Below are 22,317 nucleotides of genomic sequence, written 5' to 3' on the forward strand. Positions count from 1 at the left end.
ACAGAAAAGGAGAAGCTTTTTATAGGTTTTGCTCGACCATTTGCTAGACTTTAACATGAAATGATAGAGCAGGTACTATGTTGCAGTGTGGGAGGTTTAGATTGGATATTAGGAAAAACTTTTTCACTAAGAGGGTGGTGAAACACTGGAATGCGTTACCTAGGGAGGTGGTAGAATCTCCTTCCTTAGAGGTTTTTAAGGTCAGGCTTGACAAAGCCCTGGCTGGGATGATTTAACTGGGAATTGGTCCTGCTTTGAGCAGGGGGTTGGACTAGATAACCTTCTGGGGTCCCTTCCAACCCTGATATTCTATGATTCTATGTTTTGAGGGTAGCTCAAAAACCTTTGTAAAGGATCTCATTCCTTATTATAATTGCGCACACTAAAATTATGTTAAAGGAACATTATTAAGGTTGCAAAGTGAAGCACTCAAAAGTTAGGAAATGCTATAATTAAGGTTGCCTGTGAAACCTTAATTCTCACTCACACACACACCCTTATATCTGTGCATTATGATAAATCTTTAATTACATGACCACATACTCTTTTTTTTCCCCTCAGAACCCCTAGTCTGACCCCCCTTCTGCTCATGTCCCTTCCAGCATGTCCCTTTGCCCATCCTTTCTCCACCACCCTGACTCCGTGTCCTAGTGCCAAAATCTGCATTTGGACTCCCAGTCTGAGTACCAGCCTTCTCCTCTCCTTGGCTCCTACTCCCACTCCTACCCATCCCCCCCCAGGCTCCTTATCCCAATCTCAGTCTACTCCCTCCCCCACATTGCCTGGACTCCCTATCCAAATTTCCTTGCACAGACAGAGCCAGTCTTCCCACAATCCCCAGGCTCCTCATCTGATCTCAGTCTCCCCCCACCCCATACTATCTCTGGGGTTGCCAATTTCAGTTGGATGTATTCCTGGAGGTTTCCTCACATGACAATCTTTAATTAAAGATTAAGCTTTAATTCCTGGAGACTCCTGGACAATCCTGGAGGGTTGGCAACCCAACTATCTCCCAATGGGAAAGTTCCCATTGACTTTAATGGTATAGGATCAGGGCCTAAACCACTTTTGTGCTGCAGTTTACCTATTTGTTAAATAGAGATAGTGATTAGAACTAGTCAGACCAAATGGATGATGGGGTAGGAGAGGGAAGTTGCAAAAGTTTTCATCCTTTTTTCCATAAGTGTTCAAAATTTGAATTTTATTTTTTTACCAGCTCAAACAACCTTCGCTACTTTCCTGCTACACAGGAGCATTATGAGACAAAATTCACTGTAGTCTGTAAAGCACTTTGATGCCTGCTGCTGTTAGCACTTTTTACTAATGTGGCTTGTTCTATTACTGTATATACACTGCCATGGAAATATTTAATTTCCTGGAAACATGTTTTAGTCCAACACACATGACAGGCTGTAATACAGCGCTGAACACAACGGGGCCCTCGTCCGTGGCTAGGGCTCCTAGGCAGTACTGCAATACAGATAATTAATTGTACTGGAGGCTTATAGCTGACTTCCTCACCCATGCTGAGCCTATTGCTCTGCTCCCACAATGCCACATGTAACAAGGCAGGGCTGCTCCCAGAAGAGCCTTTGGCAGTTTTATTTCTCCAACATGAGCAAAACAAACAAAAACAGTCCTTCAGCTCTCACTGCACTATAACTCCCAGAGGATTTTTCCCCTTTGCGCCTCTCAGGATGACACTTCCTCCCCTCCCAGGGACTCTGGCAGTCCTGTTGCTCCTGTGCTCTGTTCCTGAGCACCGCCCCCGCAGGGCTTTTCACGGTGAAGGTCCTTCTCCCAACAGTTTGGTTCAAGTTCTCACTGCCTCCCATCCCCGGCAGTCCTGCTCTAGCTCCTAACTCACAAGATAGTGTTCACTCTTCCTCGGGCCCAGGTGCCCTCTTTTAAAGCCTAGTGTGGATCAGCTGATATGGCACAGGTGCACTTGCCCTGCTCCCTTTTAGAGGGCCAGTGTTACAAAGCTTGCCGGTTTTTGGTCACAGACAACAGTTTTACTTCTGTTGCCAAACCTTTACTTATTTAAAAATGAAAACTCTCCAGTAAAGGCTATGCAATAGAAAGCAAAACAGAGCAATGGGGTAGGGTGGAAAATGTTATATGTGACCGGCATGTCAACCTCAAGGCCAAAGAATAATTTTTCTGAGTCTGTCAGATGCTAGGGATGGAATCTGAACATGATCCAGTTCTGCAGAGCGTGGATGTGGGGGCCAAGTTGTCTTGGTTGACTCAGTGCTCAGAGTGGCTCTGAGCTGTAGGAACAGTTAAAAATAGGGCTCTTCCTGACAAGCAATCCTCATTTATATAGATCCATCCAGGTTATCTGAAAATGACATATGGAGATCTCTGGCAGCGTCAGGTCCAGGTGGTGTAGCATTAGTTCACTCTTCCATATTACCCTTCGACAAACAGAGGGCTGCCTTACAGTTGCAAGAGATGACCTGTAGTCATTCTTTTCTTGCAGGAAAAGTTTTCTGCTTGCCTCACAAGATAAGATAATGTTCCAAAGAGATGCTCCTTTCAAATAAAGTTATGATGTCCAAGCAGATGCCTGCAATTAAATTTTTCCACGTGTTGTGTGACCATATGTCCTGTCTTGGCCGGGACAGTCCTTTTTTTAAGTACTATTCTGGCCGTTCCAACTTCTTCGGAAAAAGTGGGCATTTGTCCCAGTTGCTCTTGCCAACTTGATCAGTCAGCAAGAACAAACGGGACAAATGCCCACTTTTGTCAAAAAAGTTGGGTGCCGGGGGAGTGAGTGGCAATGCCAGCCCCATGCAGAGGGTGAAGGCAGGGCTCGGGTGGGGGGCAGGCAGGGCTTGGGCAAGCAGCAACCCCAGCCTCGCGGGGGCAGGAGGGCTCAGACAAGCAGCTCTGGCCAGCCCTGCACGGGGCAGGGAGAGAGGTGAGAGCTAGCCCCACGTGATGTCCTATTTTCCTTTGGGAAATATGGTCACCCTATCCATGTGTCACGTTCTGCTCACTGTATACTTCATTGACATCATGTAGTCTATTCACATGACTAGGGCAAGCACAATACTGGCCCTTCAGAGGTGCCCCATCAGTAATACAACTTATCTATTCTGTATGTGTATATTCACTTTCACATCCCCTTTCCACTGCCAGAGCAGCATAAATAGGTTCTAGGGTAAAGGGTTCTAGCCTGGGAATTATATCAGATGAGCATAGATAAAAGGCCTTGGAGCTCATTATTCAACACCTTGAATTATCCAACCCCCAAGAATTTTTTAAGATTCCAGTTTGTTTATTTGCAGTTTCTGTCATAATCTTGTTTCCATATTAGTGTAATTAGTGAACAAGAACTCCAGTGTATCACACACACACACTCATTCTTACAGGAAAAGCAATTTCACTTCTTACTAGGCACTATTATTGAGCATTAACCTGACTGTTAAGGAGCCTGTATTTTAAGGGTTACATATTCCAATTTAGGTTTCCTTTAAAACATTTTTCTGCAATTATATGTCATTTAAAACTGCTGATTATTGATTGATTTTTCTTTATTCATCTTGGTCCCAATCTGAGAAATGAAATCATTATTGACATAAATCTGTCTCACTAATGGCCCTACATTGAGCAGATTGTAAAAATGTTTACAGATACAGTGTAATAGTTATACCAGGTAGATAATATTATGGCACTCTTAATCCAATATATGGTGATAATACAGTCATTTGCAATGAAAACATTTGTTTAAAGGACAGATTCACATGGACCATATAAAGGTTTGTATCTATCTACAATAATACAATTAACCTACTAAAAGCGACATGAATTAATTTAAGAGTCAAAGAATGAAGAGTCTTATGCATTGGGGCAACTCAGGAGTGTGCCCCCTAGGACACAGGGAAACTAGGTGCCTCATATTCCCTGAGAAAATGGCAACTGTGCTCCAGTACTGGAAGACCTTTCCAGCAGGTCTATGGTCAGATGACAACAGAGGGAGCCTGGATAGAAAAACTGTGCTCCAGTCTCCAGGTGCAGATAGGGGTCAGATACCATGGTGATAGAGACTGGACCTAGATAAACAACATGTGGGAATCTGCATGAAAAACAGTGGAGTCCTAAAATCTTCCCGTTTTGTAAAATGTGACACAGGGCAGGAATTCAACAGTTCTGAGGATTAGTAACATTTAAGTCATTACTATCTGATGGCTTGTTTGATGGACTTTTCTCCTTGAGAGGCACGTGAAAGGCATTGCTTTCATCAAGTATAGAGATATGTGATCACAAACAAATACCAGGGAAAAAATGTTATCTGAACATTTTCAAACAGGCAAAGAGTTTCATTTCCTGTTTGCAGTGAACATTTGGGTCCGTTCTTATTTCCCAATGAGGGGGATGATTCCTATAAAAACTGGGTTTAATTTGGAGGCAGACAAGAGAACATTAGAAGCATTCCCTGGTTTCACTCAGGTCCTTTCAATGGGTACACACAACACCACTGTCAATTCTTGGATAGTCAAAGGAATAATCATCATTTAGAAATCAAAGTACCATTTGTGTCAGTTTTAAGACCGGGCTCAAAGCTCATGTCAGCTGAACTCTTACACTAATGATGCAACAGTAAATAATCGTGACAAATTGAAGGTTTAATGTAAGAATGAAATTACAGAATGATTCATTACCTTCCTTTCCTGTCCTTTCCTTTTCAGCAACCAGCAGAGTAGCTGTTGCAGCTAATGTCAAGCTGCTGGCATCATTCCATTGCTTCTACACCCCCACACAAACAAATACTCGCACACTTGATTCAAGGAATTTTATTTTTCAGTGATAAAATCTTATCATGAAACACAGCTTAATTTGCTGTCTAGGGACTTTATTTAATGAAAAGGATAGAACCGGGTCACATTTGTTTGTGCTAATAATATTTTTCAAAGGTTTTAATAGAAAGTGAATCTTGCCATCTTCTCAACAGATTGGTTTAGGATTAAGTTATTTGCATTCACAGACTGTAAAAGTGTGATGCATGAAGTGAATTTAGGAGCATATTCTCCACTCAGTAAGCACATATAACTGGTATTGATGCTACAGGAAGTTCACAATGAGAGGGGCATAGAGCCCTTAATCCATAATTGTTTGTGTTTTCACAAAACTCAGCCTAAATTAAGGCTGGTGTCTCTTTCAACCTTGCCACTCAAAAGCAAAGAATTAATCACAACAGTTTTTTAAAAAACAGTGAAGAATGGTCCCTCACACACACACACACACACACACAAAATCTGGTGGATAAGAGCAATGTAAATTAGTCATAGTTAACATTAGTGGCTGGGCTTTTCAGCAGGAGCTGCTGAAGTGTGCAGCACTTTTGAAAATCAGGCTACTTATTTAGGTGAATAGCTATGGATGTAAGAGCCTATTCAGAATCCATGTTGGAAAATCGTAACCATTTCCTACAGGTATTTGAAATCAAAACCAAAGAGAACCAGAGGGAGAACTGTTTACACATTCTCAGAAAAAGAACAGTTTGTAAAATAATCTAGTGACTGAAGGAAGGAAATGGGAAGCAGGAATCCTGGCTCTGCTATTTACTTGCCATGTAGGTGAGTCACAACCTCTGTTCTACAGCTTACGCTTCCATAAAACAAGGATACTAATATGGTATTTAACCTGCTTCACAGGGATGTTGTGAAGTTTATTTATATTTGTAAAGCACTTTGAGGTACTCATATGAAATGCATGATAGAAGTGCAAAGTACAATTATATCTGACAATTTTTCAATATAGATAAAAATCTATTGGTCTGTGTTGGTGTTTATCACAATAATGTCTGACTACTTATATAAAAACCATATAATGTATACAATGGAAGTTATCTGAAGTAAAATTAGTGTTGTGACTAGAGACTGGACAAACCAATTTGGATAAAATAAGAACAGACACAAACAAATAGCAAAACTTTAAACACGGTTGAAATTTAAAAACATTTGTTAACTTATTTCCAGTTTATTTTGATTTTCACATGCTTTTCCACTTCTAGCCTCTGTAATTTAGGAGCATATTCTCCGTTCAGTGAGCACAGATAACTGGTATTGATGCTATTCCCCTGTCTGGAAGTACAGTGCACCTGATGTACTGATATAATTTCATTTTTCCCCTATAGAGTTACTTCTTATTTGCCCTGGTATAAGTGAGAGGAGAATCAGGTTTGTGTGTTTGTGCCTCTGGATACCATGAGCAAGGTTGCTCTTGTTGTGTGTTCAGCCTGATCAGAAGCAGGAATTACAGGAAACTTCATGAGAATCCTGTTCCTGCAAGATTTCAAATCCTACTTTTTAGTTTTCTCTAAATCTTCTGTAAAATCCATCTCCTTTGTATCTAAGAACTTCCCAACAAACTGGACCTGCATACTGAGGCCCACAGTGGACTTCATGGATTATTCTGCTCTTTATCCTCCCAAATTCTCAGCAGCTCTGTGTCGGGTATACAGGTTTTGTTGTTGATTTTTACATATGAAAATTGACCAGTTATTGTGGGAAAGTTCCGTCAGTACATGGATTTTGCAGTGTGTTCTCAAGGCAGCCAGACTCTGGGTCCTTCTAATCTCCTTTTTCTGGTAGCTCCTTTCACAGCTGAGCCCAGTGAATCAGCATTGCTTTATATCTAGCTCTTAGCCCTTTGTCCTGGGCCGCTGCCTTAACAGATTCTCGATTGCTGATGGAGTTGGAGCCTGACTAGAGCAGATTGAAAGTTTTCCATCAAAACTGTTTTTCAACAGAAAATTGAGTTTTGACTAAATAGCGTTTTTGTCCACAAAGAAATGTCTGCTTTCCACAGAAAATAGTGACTTTTCAGTGACAACCCAAAACAGCTCAAAACTGACACATTTCTAGCTGAAAAATGTAACATTTCCATTTGTAAATGCTCTGCTTGGAAGCTGTAGCTGTAGCAGTAGCATGCTCCTCTTCTCCTGAATAGGCATCTCCAGGGCCCAGCAAGAGGGGAGAACGTGGTCTATTATTGGAGACGTAGGCCAGTAAGGACCTCAGCCCATAAAAGAGAATGGGAGCATGAGACACCTACACTGCAAGACCCATGAGGCATGGCGGCAGCATTTTACAAGTAGAATTTTTGGGGTTTCAATCATAAGGTTTTAGTTTTCAGACAAAACATTTTGGTTTCCAATTTTTTGCCCAAAAGTAGAAAATTTCCATGGAAAATTCCAACAAAAATGATTTTTTTCCCTTTTTTAAAATTTGAGTGGAAAATTTTAATGAAAAAAAATTTCTGCCCAGCTCTAGTCTTGACCATTTTTTAAAAAAAAAAAAAATGAGGACTTGAAACCGATTTGGACCCAGTGAGGGGACTGGAGTACACTGGCGAGGCACTCACGACAGCCCACACCATTGTGGCGGGTTGCTGCATTCTGCACATGCTGGAGTCTGTGTGTTCCTTCCTGATACAGAGAATTATCATAATCTAGTGTGATGGTGACAAAAATGTGGCTCATAGTGGACGTTTGTGTCTGTGTGTGTGTCTGCCCACAGAGTGGGAGGGGCTCCCTTACTGATGCTCCCAGGAAGAGTTCATTTATCTTTTGAAAAAAGTTGTGGTGGTGATGCCACAGCTGTGAGGGTCCTGCTGCTGGGCAGTATAAATGTTATTGTCTGGAGAAGGGAGCTGTTCCCAGGTGCTTCTTCCCTGGGGACTGAGGAAAGGCAGTTTGGGCACACTCCCAGTGGTGGTACTGATAGCAGTTCAATTCATTTGGATAAGGGTTCAGATACATATTTGAAGTTGGAGCACTTATTCAAACTGAAGTGAACTTCTGACTCTTCACCCATCGCTAATTTACCTAGCCCGTGTACAATGCTTCCCTTGTGCACTCCAGAATATCTTGCCCTTACACACTAATTACATGTGTGCATGTGGAGGGAGCAGCATATTGGAGTCGAAATCCTCTATCTGGATCTCAGAGTTGATTTTCCCAATGTCAGAAAGAAGGGGAAATGGTCCATAGCCCTAATTGTACCACTTGCTTATGTTAGATGCAGGAACAAAAACAAAACTAATTTAAAATCTATGTAAATGGTTTACCCAAAGCAAACTCTATGACATCCTAAATGAGTTAAATGCTCTCTCCATTCTGTTGTTGACAAACTTGAAGCTAATGATCATAATTGAGCACAAGAGCAACAGAGCATTGTCAAACTCATTCAGGAAATGCAGATTCACAAACAAAGATAATGAAAGATTTATTAAATGGGTACAGAACAGAGAGGAGCTTAGATGATGTGCTTTCAAAAATGTTACTGAATTGAGTCAAGCAGAACAAAATAACCAGAAGACAGACAGACATTAGCAAGTGTAGTCACCCAGGCATAACACGTGACAACTGGCCACACAAGAAAGGAAGAAATACAAAGACAAATTGTTTTCAGAAGTTAACTAATTAATTCATAGAGTCATTGAGTTTAAGTTTAAGGCCAAAAGGAACCATTATATCATCTAGTCTGACCTCCTCTATAACAGAGCCATTAGATTTCACCCAGTTACCTCTGTATTGAGCCCAATAACTTGTGTTTGGCTAAAGTGTATTGTTGAGAAAGGCATCCAGTCTTGATCTGAAGACATCAAGAGATGAAGAATACACCACTACCCTTGGTAGTTGTTCCAGTGGTTAATCACCCTGACTCTTAAAAGGTTGTTCATCTTTAATTTGAATTTGTCTGGCTTCAGCTTCCCATCATTGATTCTTGTTACCCCTTTCTCCACTAGATTCAAGAGCCCTTTAGCACCATGTATTTTCTCCCTATGAAGGTATAGATACAACTGTAATCAAGTCACCTCCCAATCTTCTTTTCAATAAAATAAACAGATTAAGCTCTTTAACTCTCACTATAAGCCATTTTCTCCAGCCCTTCAATCATTTTTGTGGCTCTTTTCTGTACCATCTCCAATTTCTTAATATCCTTGTTAAAATGTGGACACCAGAACTAGATACATTATTATAGTACCATTGTCACTAATGCTATGTACAGGGATAAAGTCACCTCTCTACTTCTATTCACTAATCCCACTTATATATTCAAGGACCACATTAGCATTGCATTGGGAGTTTGTCCTCTCTATGACCCCTAAATCCTTTTCAGAGTCATTGCTTCTTCCATTCTTTAGATATTAATTCCTAGATGTATAACTTGCATTGGCTATATTAAAAACACAGTTTGTTTCAACGGGCCCAGCTTACAAGTGATCCAGATCACTCTGAGTGACTGCCCAGTCCACATAATTATTTAATACTCCTCTTGTCTTCGTGTCATCCATAGTATTATTGCAATGATTTTATATTTACTTCCAGATTGGTATTTCCTTTCTCTGCTTTTCTTTCTCACTATTGTAGTATAATTTGACTTTTTAGTCTTTCATTTATCTAGTCCCCTAGTACCTTTAGTTCTGTACTGTCTAAGTCAACATGTTGAAGCAAATTTTCTCTGCATTGCCATATTAAAGACAATTCAACAAACCCCCAAAATCAAGACTACTACCTACAGCAGGTGGATTTAGGAGCAAGTCTTTAAAGTACTAAACAAGCTTTCTGTTGTGTATTCTGAATATTGTTTTAATGGCCAAGTCAAAGGATTGCGAAAGGATTACTATCAGCTAATAAATAACAGGTAGCCACGGGCACCTAACATGCAGAGCATTAATGGACATGCAGGGACCTAGCAATAGTGCTATGGGCTGTAGCACAGGAAACCTACACCTGGGTCAGTTGCTGGTCTCAATCGCAAAACCCCTTGAGCTAGCAGAGGCCCGGGGCACTGTGGAGGCAGGCATTCACTAGCCTGCAGGAAATACTTTACACTGCTCCCTGTGAGGAACTGCATAATTGTGACGCATCTGGCCAATAGGTGTAGTTTATATGGGCTACCAAATGCATGATCCATTCCTCAGTCAGAAAGATGCTGGCTGCATCACAGTATAGGTATTGCCAAGCCAATTCTGGGAGGCAAATCCAAATAATCTGTTTTGTTACCAGGTTTTCAGTCCCTAGCAAACTCTCAGGATAGTTGAAGTTTAGTCACAAGGACTCATATAATTAGCAGGGATTGTCTCATATACCTACTTATATTCCAGAGAACTGCCTGGTGAACTCCTTCTTCATCCTTGAAGATATGTGCCTTGAGAGACCAAGTTTCAGTTCTCAGTTGCTCATTATCTGTCTTCTGCACTGCTACATTCTGATTCTCCCAGATTTCCTCTACCTTTGCAATTAAGAGGAAGAAGGAAGTGAGGTCAAATTATTCATGGTCCTCATCTAGGTATATGCCTGCTCCCCATCTTGCAGGTCCCACCGAAAGGCCAAGGACAATCAAAATCCTTCAGGAGAGCAGAGGGAGGGCTCCTGTGTTGTATTTACAGACAAGATGGTCTGGTGGTCCCTTCTGGCCCTAAACTCTATAACTGTGACTCAGAATCCGCCTACCTTTTGCATCAGCCTATGGAGCTGTTTAAGAATGTTGGGTGAAGGAAGCTGCACCATTCTAAACATGTGTACCCTGCAGACAAAGGAATTTGGGAAGTTAGTGTGCCTTCAGGAGGCAAAATACCCCTGAGTTATCCCCTGGGGGAGTGGAGATCCACATGTTCAGGGCTATGGCTAAATGTCACAATCTAACCCAATGGTTCAACGGGAAGATACTTGGGGACTGTTATGGCAACACCTCAGAGTAACGGATTTAAAATTGGTGAACCCACTTCTGTGCAAAAGAGAATAGGTGACTGAACAGAGCCATTATGAAATATCAAGGGGAAAAAGATTAGATGAGTCTGAATAAAAATGATGGATCTGAACCCTCCCAGACCTGGCACTTTGAAATCTGGATGGGAGTCCAAACCTTCCCAAATTTTAGGATTTCAGATCTGACCCGCTACATGGGAGGTTTGACCTGCAAACTGAGATTTGAAATCAGATCTGGACTGGGCTTTGGTCCAGGCACATCAGTAAGGAAGAACAAACAAAAGCCATGTTCATAGTGATGATATACATTTCCTTAACAGATCACATTTATGAAATGACTATACTGTTCATGTGCCGTTTCTATGGTTTGTATTATGAATCACTCATGATTGGACCTCCGATAGCTGACCTCTCTATCAACAATGAAACACTGAGAATGAAAAATCCTCATGCTTATTCAAGCGGACCTGTACTTTTCCGCTATTTCTATTAATGTCTCCATTGGTACATGCGTGCAGTGTATTGCACCAATAAACAGAAGAGAAAGATGCCAAATTAAAACAAAAATGGCTTTCATAATCTCTTTTTTCAAAATCCATCATTGGAAACATAATGAACTGTGATACACGAGGTAGGCAGGCATTAAGAAATTGGCTTACACTCTTTGAATCAGATGCCTGACTAATACCTACGGTTCCAATAGCATGTTGAAATAATCCATTAAAAAAATTTACCAAGGCATTTTACACTTTAATCAGACACAGCAATAACCACATTATAGGAGCACTGAATTTACTGTACTGTGGCAGACTCATCTAGTACCCTCCAGCAGTAGCCAGAGGCTTATGTTTTAGACATCAAGGAAAGAAAATAACCCAAGTACATCTTCTTGGGTGGGCAGTTCTGTACATGGGAAGAAGGCGTTCTTTCTTGACCTCTGTAGGTAGCCTGAAGGATGAGATGAGGCAGCCCTGTTGTCTTGCACAACTATAAATGTTGCTGGGTCTATTAGATTATCCTTCCCTTATGAAAAAACTTGCTACAGTATTTGACTCAATGACCTAGTAAGACAGTGAATGCCACAGGCTGACTATATGCTATGTAATGCCGTACATCCTTTTATTTGCTCTAAATTGAGTGCCGCTTATTATCATTGTGTTCACATGTTCTCTTGTTATGGGACAGTTTAAAAGGAAAGATGTTCTCACTATGGCCTTCATAATTTGGAACACTGCACATCTGCACAATTAGGTCCCCTTTAAATCTTCTTCCTTCCAGGCTAAATCATTCTGTTTTTACCGTCTGTTGTCCTGCCATACGTCTAACCCAAGCCATACAACTAACGTGCACACTACAGAAATCTTTGCTTTTCCCCCTACATGGCTTTCAGGCCTTCCTTTTGCTCTCTTCATCCTCGCTTTTGCAACCACCCCACAGCATACTTCTCTCTAGTGTTCCTGTTAGCAAAATTAGAGAGTTGTGCTATGCAGCACCCGGCAGAGAAAAGACAGATGGAGTTCAGAGTTCTGGAGGCCTTTCAAATGGAATGCTTATTTCCTGCCAGGCTGGGGATTAACGGAAAGGCCCTCTGTCCTATAGTGGGAGACATAGGGTAAGGAATCCCATCCGTTTAAGAGGAGGGAGTGGAAGGAAAGGGAAACCCAATGCTATATTTTCTTAAGATAGCAGTAGTTCCTATGCTGAACAAACAGCAGATTATAGGGCTCCTTCAGCAGAGGACTTGGCTCCTTTTACACAGGAATTCTGCTTTAATCTGCCACTGTGTCCAAACCAGACTTTCCATTGTGCCCATTCTGAGTTTTAAGCTCCTAATGTTAGCATAAAGAGGTTTGTACTTTTAATTCCCAGCATTGCAGCCATTGCTATTATCCCTTTTTAGTGAAAATCTTGTTTTTGCTTGGACAGATGCCATGCTTCATTTTCATCTCTTGTTCTTAGCTGTGAAAATTCAGTACTTCTGAACAAATTCTATCCAAAATATTGATGGCGCCCACCAACACATCATGAGCATTCTCCAGCAGCTCCTATGTATAGTTTAAATATTCCTTCTGAAAGTTATTTGTTTTAATTGCCAGTGGGCTGGTTCGCTCATGGGTAGGATAGAGCCCATCCCCATGCAGCAGGGTATCCACAAAAAGCATAGTTTTCCAATGCCCAATGGATTGGAGCCCTCCTTTCTACATCGCAACCTCAATCCCACAAGAGATTTTTTGGTTGCCCAATTAGAAGATTCTGTGTGTAACGGGGTCGCATTTCTGAAAAGTCTAAAGGAGAGGCTGTAGACATAAGCTTTTATTTAGCAGTCTAAGTTCAGAGTCAGATGCTGATCTCCATCGTTAAGATTAAAAATTCAATAAACAAAGATCAGAATCTGGCCCTCAAGGAAATATAAGAGAGGTCCTGGAACGTGTAATTTTTGAAATATGTTCCACAATTATGGCTTCCTTCTCATCACTGTTTTACAGTGCTGATTATCTTCTTCATGGCATCTGATATCTGAAGTCAAGTCACTCTTGGTTCTCCTGGTCCCCCAAAAAAAGAAATGTGTACAATCGTAATAATTAAATCTCCTACCATCATGCCCTGCCCCTCTCAACCACTCAATGTAGACAGGTCCCCAGCCTCTGAAGAGAATTCCTTGCTACAAATACCAGAAGGAAATCTTGTCTAAAAATTTCCCTTTTCCTTTCTGGGACACATCTGCCATGCATGTATTTATACCCCCAGAGGTCACCTGCTATTGCCTCTCCAGCTTAGTTGGGCACACACAGGCTCTCACAGAACAGTGACCAAACAGTACAAATCAGCTGTTGGCAGCAGCTCAGCCATGCACCAGCTCTCAGCCATATGCTCAGCACAAAGTATGTTGGCTTACAAGTGACACACATACAAATACACACACATTTTCAGAATGGAACAGCTTCTTCTGTAGCCCTGAACATACCATATATCAAAATTGCTTTCTTTGCCAAAGTGAAAATCTAACAAGGAACTGAGATAACTTTTACTTAAGGAAACCACATTTCTGAACATGTAGGAATTATATCTTTCTCTCTGCATGTCTCCTACTAGTGTTTCCTCATCGATATAAAAGAGAGCACCTATGCTTTTATCTCAGTTCTGTGACATAATCGTAACTTACAAAGTCTGCTTTAAATAGGAGTACTAACAAAGGAGACACTGTAGAATAAAAAGCTGCAAACCAGAAACATTAGAGACACTGCAAAAGAGCAAAGCAAAGCTCCAGGGAGTGTTGAACATTCACTTCCAGAGATTTGTGCCTCTGACATAAATTTCATTATATAATGCAGCAATGTCTTGCATATGAAATGCCACACTATTAACCTGTTTATGCCTGGCTTATGTATGTTTAAGCCTGGCTTGCCTTTGCCATGGAAAACTGCATTTTTCCTGAAAAATGGCTGAAAGCGGATTTGAATGGTATGAAAAAGAGTTCCATATTTTATGGGGTGTTTTAATAATAACTGTTGCATAAAATGATACCTTGTTTGTCTTTGGGGGAACTGTGTTTGCCTCGAGACCCAGAGCCATCACTCTTTGATAAGGGAAAAGGTGAAGCTCTCCCTCTGGCCATATACAGGATTTTGTAGGGCTCTGCTGGAAATAATTTTTCTAATAAGATTAAAGTTTGCCATGACACAGTTTCCACACAAGCATTCCTTTGTTAGTCTCAAAGGCCACTTAACGTTGGTTACATCCAAAATATACACATATGGAGAATACTTCAAACAGGTGCAGGCCCAGGAGACACTTCCCCATCATGGTGTGACTCCAGAGGGGTACAGTAAAGCTCTGACAAAGCACCCTTACCAATTCTACCCTAGCCAATACAAGTTAAACTCAAACAATTTTTCTTTTTCATAATTTCATTCGTTTTAATCGCAGGCTCTAGGCCTATCACTCATGCTAAAATCCAAACTCAATTTAAAACCATAGCTCACTCTGGCCTGTATTTTTACAGGTCCACAGGAGCTGTCCAACAGGTATTTCAGAGCTGTGTCCACCTTTTCTATCTCCAAGGATTTTGCTGTTGTAGGCAAAATATAAATTACCTCTCAAAGTCTACAGTCAATCACACAGCAAATAAGGACATTCAAATTGTTACTATGCTTCACAACATGGCTTCTCAAAACTTCCTAGTGAGGCCAGAACTCAGATCATCCTGCTAAAGGAAGAACATAAGAACAGCCATACTGGGTCAGACCAAAGGTCCATCGAGCCCAGTATCTTGCCCTCTGACAGTGGCCAACAGCAGGTGCCCCAAAGGGAACGAACAGACAGGTTATCATCAAGTGATCCATGCCCTGTCACCCAATCCCAGCTTCTGGCAAACAGAGGCTAAGGACACCATTCCTGCCCATCCTGGCTAATAGCCATTGATGGACCTATCTTCCATGAATCTATCTAGCTCCCTTTTGAACCCCATTATAGTATTGGCCTTCACAACACCCTCTGGCAAGGAGTTCCAGAGGTTGACAGTGCATTGCGTGAAAAAAATACTTTCTTGTGTTTGTTTTAAACCTGCTATCTATTAATTTCATTTGGTGGCCTCTTGTTCTTGTATTATGAGAAGAAATAACTTACACTTCCTTATTTTCTTTCTCTCTACCACTCATGATTGTATAGACCTCTATCATATCCCCCCTTAGTCGCCTCTTTTCCAAGCTGAAAAGTCCCAGTCTTACTAATCTCTCCTCATATGGAACGCATTCTATACCCCTAATCATTTTTGTTGCCCTTTTCTGAACCTTTTCCAATTCCAATATATCTTTTTTGAGAGGGGGCAACCACTTCTGCACACAGTATTCAAGGTGTGGGCATGCCATGGATTTATATAGAGGCAATGTGATATTTTCTCTCTTATTATCTATCCCTTTCTTGCTGATTCCGAACATTCTGTTTGCTTTTTTGACTGCCGCTGCACATTGAGTGGAAGATTTCAGAGACCTATCCACAATGACTCCAAGATTTCTTTCTTGAGTGGTAACAGCTAATTTAGACCCCATCATTATATATGTATAGTTAGGATTATGTTTGCCAATGTGCATTACTTAGAATTAATCAACATTAAATTTCATCTGCCATTTTGTTACCCAGTCACCCAGTTTTGTGAGATCCTTTTGCAATCTGCCCGGGACTTAACTATCTTGAGTAATTTTGTATCATCTGCAAATTTTGCCACCTCACTGTTTACCCCTTTTTCCAGATCGTTTATGAATATGTTAAATAGGACTGGGCCCAGTACAGATCCCTGGGGGACACCACTATTTACCTCTCTCCATCCCTCTTATCCCTTGACTGCTTATTTTGCTTAAGAGCCTTTGGTGAGGGACCTTGTCAAAGGCTTTCTGAAAATCTGAATACACTATATCCACTGGATCTCCTTTTTCCGCCTGCTTGTTGATCCCCTCAAAGAATTCTAGTAGATTGGTGAGGCATGATTTTCCTTTACAAAAACCATGTTGACTATTTCTCAAGAAGAATCTCCTTTCACAAAATAAGAAAATAATAGTACTAGTAGCATGAGATATGCTGTTTATAATTAAATACCTACAAAATGTATAACAACTCCCAGAGACCTTTTAGCCTACCTTACTTTCAAAAGGCAACTACCACTGACATCAATGAGGCTGCGACCATTGACTTTAACAAGAGCTAAATCGAACAGAATATAACTAATTGGACAGCTGCTTAACTTATTGATTATCTGGTTTAAACTTCTTGTCCTCCCATTCAAGGCCCTACTGTCCTCCTCAGCCTCCATCTCCAACTTTGTCTTTTAGTGTGTCAGTCTAATCCTCTCCCTCACTGATGTCAGTCTCAATACCCCGTTCATCTGTTTCACACACAAATGGCCCCATGAATTTTTCCATGCTGCGCCATAAGCACAGGATATTCCTATTCTGGGAAGCCAAGCCAATCCCTAATAAAGCCCTTGATCCGTGATGTCCCTAAGAAGCAAGTCAACAATTTTAACATTTAAATAAAAAATCCTAGCCATCCCCTTCCTTTGAGCTTCCCAATGTTCTTCATCAGAGCTTTTCCATCTCTTGATATAATCAAATCAAGACTAGGTGCCTTTCTGACATATATGATTTAGGTGAACATATTAGATGGGGGTAACTGGGTTAAATTTTACGGCCTGTGATATACAGGAGAGCAGACCAGATGATCAAATGGTTCATTCTGGCCTTAGAAATCAATTAATCTATGACTAAATCTCTACGTCTGCTTTATTTAGCCTGTAAGTTCTTCAGGACATAGAGTGCCTGTGCTTTGTGTGTTGTATAGTGTTAAATACCCTATAAGCATTAAACAAATAACTAATGAAGTTGAGGCACTGAAAGAGTTAACCTAAACACACTTTGTTACTGGTTTGTTCTGTACTTCCATGATACTGCTATAGAGCTCATGGACAGTAGCTTTACATCTGTTCCTTTTATTTTCCTTTCCCTTCCTTTCCTAGAATCTTTAACAAAAGAAAATAGCCAGCAATCCAGAAGAGGAAATTTTCTTCAGCAGAGAAAATAGCCTACAACTGGCTTCCCATAAAACAGTGAAAATTACACTGTGAGCAAAAGTAGCAGAGGAGATAAGTCAACCTGAGGTGCTCTTGGGAAAATCTTTAGTGGCAGATATAAGGACGATATAATTGCTAAAGATGAGCAGGTTTTTCTTTTATCTCAATAAAGCACTTTTGGATGAAAAGATTGGAAAGACAGGAGCAATACAATAGAAAACGCCTGTTACAGTCTTACTTACATAATTTCATATAAAGGAGCATTGATGTATGAAGTGTAAAATGAATATGTTGAATACTGAAAATAAAGCATTACAGAAAACAAATTATGCTTACTCCCCAGCTATAAAGAAGCTTAATGTTTGATTAAATACATTTGCCTGGTGAAGAGAGGCATTGATTTTATAAAACACTGAGTGTGCGATTTCAATAAAACAGAAAACTCCCTGTCACTGGATCTTTTATGCAATATGGCTCATACAGCTAAATCTTAAATTGTTTTGTATATCCTTTTGCGTAGGAAACATTTTCCCAATATCACAGACATTAGCTGAAAATGCTAAACATGGAGCTCTTATTATACGTTCCTCTCTTCCCATTCCCTCTTGTCTCTTTTATGTCATGGTGTGTCTAGCTAAGATGGTATGGTGCCATATTTGACAGACTCTGAACATCAAATGGCTTTGTAGACACACTAATCTAAAGTGGATGATGGCTGAATGAATGGACTGATGGGTGTCTAAACACAAGCCATCTCCTAGATTTTCCTTTAATTGCATGATTATCTTCTGCTTTATTATAAAATTATCTGTTGTAATAGAGAAACTTGTTAGCACCAATATACATATTATGGGAGATATTCCTTGACAGACTTCACAGGTATTTGAAGCCCATTTTAACCCATGCTGGTCCACCGCTTACAACAACATTACCTGAATGGTGTAATCCCATTGCCAAACTGCTAACTAGCCCTAAAGCATATGGAGTAAGTATATATATATATAGTGTGTGCATTAAACTTTGTGAATAGCATTTAGAACCTGATGTAAAGCCCATTGTAATTAATGGAAGCGTTTACATTATTAGATTTCAAAGGGCTTTGGATCAAGCCTTTAACAAGACTAGAAACTATATGGCTGTCATTTCATAGTGGCGGATAGGGGTGAAAAAGTACAGCCCCATTTTCAAAAGTGGCTACTAAGTATTAGTACTGTGGCTTTTCGGGTGACCTACTTTAGATACCTAAGGCCTGGTTTCCAATGGTACGCAGAAGGAGGAAACGGTAGGCAGCCCCTTGCTTCAAACTGATAAAAATCAAAATGAGGTCACTGTAATTAATAGTTGATATTAATCACTAACACTGAAAATATTAAAATGGAATCCCATCCCTTCCATTTCTGGGAAATTGTCACTGATTAGGGTCCCTTTTCCTTTTTAAAACACAGGAGCCGCTGAAGGATGATGACATGGACTGTATCGTGAATCATGATGAACTGACTATAAATTATGAAGCCCCCAATCCTGTTCCAGTGCCGGCACAGGCCAGAATAGACTCACCCCAGACTCCAGGCAAGGAAAACATTCATGAAGGAGACCTTGGATTAGGAGGATGTGAACTCCATCTTGAACACACTCCAGCACAAACCCAGTTGAATTCATTGGCGTGAGCAGTACAAATGTAATCACAAGAAATGCATGGAACATGAAGGAATACAAGCCAAACTTATGAGGCAGTGTTGGTAAGAAGCTAGAAAATGTATTAAAAGCATAAATTGAAGAGAATCGAAACCTTGTCAAATGTATCTTCTGGTGCCTGGAGAAATGAGGATTTATCATTATCATCATCCATATCTGCTACACAACTAAATGTAATGTTTTGACAGTGGCAATTTTTATTAATGAAATTGAAGGCACTGTCTGCTACAGGCATATTACAGATGCACTCACAGCATCGATTGTACTTGGTGCGCACATAATGACACAGATTTCTGAATGTTCTCTTTGTTAATTAATTCAGGTGTGGAGGAGAGATATTTGATTAACACGACCATGCTCAGATGATCATAGAATTTTTTACAAAGTTGCTCCTGGGCAGACATATCACCCATGGGACAGGTGGAAATTTCTTTTGTACAAATGCAAACTTTGGGCAGCTACTTTCTCTGTACAAAGGTTTTAAGACTCCCACTTAATGCTTACAGCATTTGGCATTTTCTAGATAGTCAGTCGAATTGGATGCTTCAGCAAAAATAAGTTTCACACCCTGGGCTGCAAAGGGTTAATTCAGAACACAAAAACTGGGCATTGCTATATTAGCCGTTCAAGCTAAATAAATCAATAACAGAACTTTTTATTATTATTTTGATTGATCACTATGGTATACAGCAATTACACTTATCCCACAATGCATTTGTTGCTATAGCTTAGCAATAGGTTTTTATACACAGCTTGTGTGATGGGAACAATTTGTTTTTTGTTGTGTAAAAACATTCCAAGTTTGTATTTTGATTTGAGCTTCTTGGGAGCTGGGTTTTATTTTGTTTGGTTGTGTGTGTGTGTGTATTATATATGTATTATGTATATTATATATATATATATATACAAAAAATCATGCAAAAGAGTTTACTTTTTAAGATAAGATTTTTCAAAGTGAGATGTGCATAATCACACATTTACATTTGGCACTTAGATATTACAGTGATAAGTAAGATGGTAAAACCTAGATAGACAAATGAGAGAAAGATTTAGGTATGGAAATACCAGCTCTATTTGCATAAATTCAGCATATGAATTCACACATGGTCAGTCATGCACCTAACAGATCATGATGTACCAGTATCAGGCATTTGCACATATAAATTGGGTATTGTGAATGCATGTGCACAGGGGCATGTCTCTAACATTTAAAATCTGACTCTATATCTTCTCAGCACAGGAGTTTTCAGCTCAGATGCAGCATAAGTTGTTTATCGCATTGCTTGAAAGTGTTCCTACCATGAAAGTTAAACCATGAGAGAAAGTTTTGAACAAGGTCATTCTTAACCAAGACATTTCTAAGCCATGGGGGAGGATGTGTGTGGAAACAAGTCATCCCAATGAAACAGTGAATGATCATAAAGCTGAATGGGTTTTGATTCCATCACAGATAGAAACTGAAACACAAACTTAAATATAATCCAGTTTTAATCATTCTTTTCCAGGCTAAGTAATTGCTGGTTGGATTTAAAACTAGACCAGCTGCTCGAAGCATAAATTTAACACAAGTCCTAGGTGCTTTTCTGAAATATCAGAAGCTTAAATTGGCCTCCTCCCTCCCTTAAAATAATAATCAAGGGGATTCAAAGGATGTTAGTCCCCAGAGGGGGGGCTATTCTATATTAGGTTATCCGGAGGAAAAGTGGTGGATTTGCAACTCCCCATCTTGCCAAATATAGCTTGGGGGGCGGGGTGGGGTGAGGGAAGCTGCGTACCCGGGCTGCATGAAGGGATAGAGAAAAAAGAAGAAATGAGGAACATGGTGTTATGCCCTGAAAAAAGAAAAGGAGTACTTGTGGCACCTTAGAGACTAACCAATTTATTTGAGCATAAGCTTTTGTGAGCTACAGCTCACTTCATCGGATGCATACTGTGGAAAGTACACACAAAGAATGTAAAAATGGGTGTTTACCACTACAAAAGGTTTTCTCTCCCCCCACCCCACTCTCCTGCTGGTAATAGCTTATCTAAAGTGATCACTCTCCTTACAATGTGTATGATAATCAAGTTGGGCCATTTCCAGCACAAATCCAGGTTTTCTCCCCCCCCCCCGCCCCGCTCCAAACCCACTCTCCTATTGAATGTGTATGATAATCAAGGTTTAACAAGAACGTCTGGGGGGGGGGGGGTAGGAAAAAACAAGGTGTCATAAATATAAAGGGAAGGGTAAACCCCTTTGAAATCCCTCCTGGCCAGGGGAAGCTCCTCTCACCTGTAAAGGGTTAAGAAGCTAAAGGTAACCTCGCTGGCACCTGACCAAAATGACCAATGAGGAGACAAGATACTTTCAAAAGCTGGGAGGAGGGAGAGAAACAAGGGGTTTGTGTGTCTGTCTGTAGTCGTCTTGGCCGGGGACAGAACAGGAATGGAGTCTTAGAACTTTTAGTAAGTAATCTAGCTAGGTATGTGTTAGATTATGATTTCTTTAAATGGCTGAGAAAAGAATTGTGCTGAATAGAATAACTATTTCTGTCTGTGTATCTTTTTTGTAACTTAAGGTTTTGCCTAGAGGGGTTCTCTATGTTTTTGAATCTAATTACCCTGTAAGATATATACCATCCTGATTTTACAGGGGGAATTTCTTTATTTCTATTTACTTCTATTTTTTATTAAAAGTCTTCTTGTAAAACACTGAATGCTTTTTCATTGTTCTCAGATCCAAGGGTTTGGGTTTGTGGTCACCTATGCAAATTGGTGAGGCTTTTTATCCAACATTTCCCAGGAAAGGGGGGGTGCAAGTGTTGGGGGGATTGTTCATTGTTCTTAAGATCCAAGGGTCTGGGTCTGTAGTCACCTAGACAAATTGGTGAGGCTTTTTACCAAACCTTGTCCAGGAAGTGGGGTGCAAGGTTTTGGGAAGTATTTTGGGGGGAAGGACGCGTCCAAACAGCTCTTCCCCAGTAACCAGTATTAGTTTGGTGGTGGTAGCGGCCATTCCAAGGATAACGGGGGTAATATTTTGTACCTTGGGGAAGTTTTGACCTAAGCTGGTAAAGATAAGCTTAGGAGGTTTTTCATGCAGGTCCCCACATCTGTACCCTAGAGTTCAGAGTGGGGGAGGAACCTTGACACAAGGGGAAATAGGTTACCTTGCATAATGACTTAGCCACTCCCAGTCTCTATTCAAGCCTATTTCCCCTTGTTTTTTCCTACCCCCCCCCCCAGACGTTCTTGTTAAACCCTGGATTTGTGCTGGAAATGGCCCACCTTGATTATCATACACATTCAACAGGAGAGTGGGTTTGGGGCAGGGCGGGGGGGGGGGAGAAACCCT

General features: G+C 40.6%; 1 protein-coding gene across 1 annotated transcript in view; it reads left to right on the top strand.

The window, feature by feature from the left end:
• SLC9A9 (solute carrier family 9 member A9) overlaps positions 1-19,840 on the top strand; it is a 321,809-nt gene extending 301,969 nt beyond the window's left edge. Inside the window, exons 15-16 of the mRNA XM_084638813.1 lie at positions 18,168-18,273; positions 18,734-19,840. Of these exons, the coding sequence (XP_084494939.1) occupies positions 18,168-18,273; positions 18,734-18,955 (328 nt within the window). The 3' untranslated portion in view covers positions 18,956-19,840. The remainder of the gene's footprint in view (positions 1-18,167; positions 18,274-18,733) is intronic.
• Positions 19,841-22,317: the final 2,477 nt, after the last annotated feature.

This window comes from Lepidochelys olivacea (genome assembly GCF_965140295.1).
Source record: "Lepidochelys olivacea isolate rLepOli2 genome assembly, chromosome: 9".
In the NCBI taxonomy this organism is placed as follows: domain Eukaryota; kingdom Metazoa; phylum Chordata; order Testudines; family Cheloniidae; genus Lepidochelys; species Lepidochelys olivacea.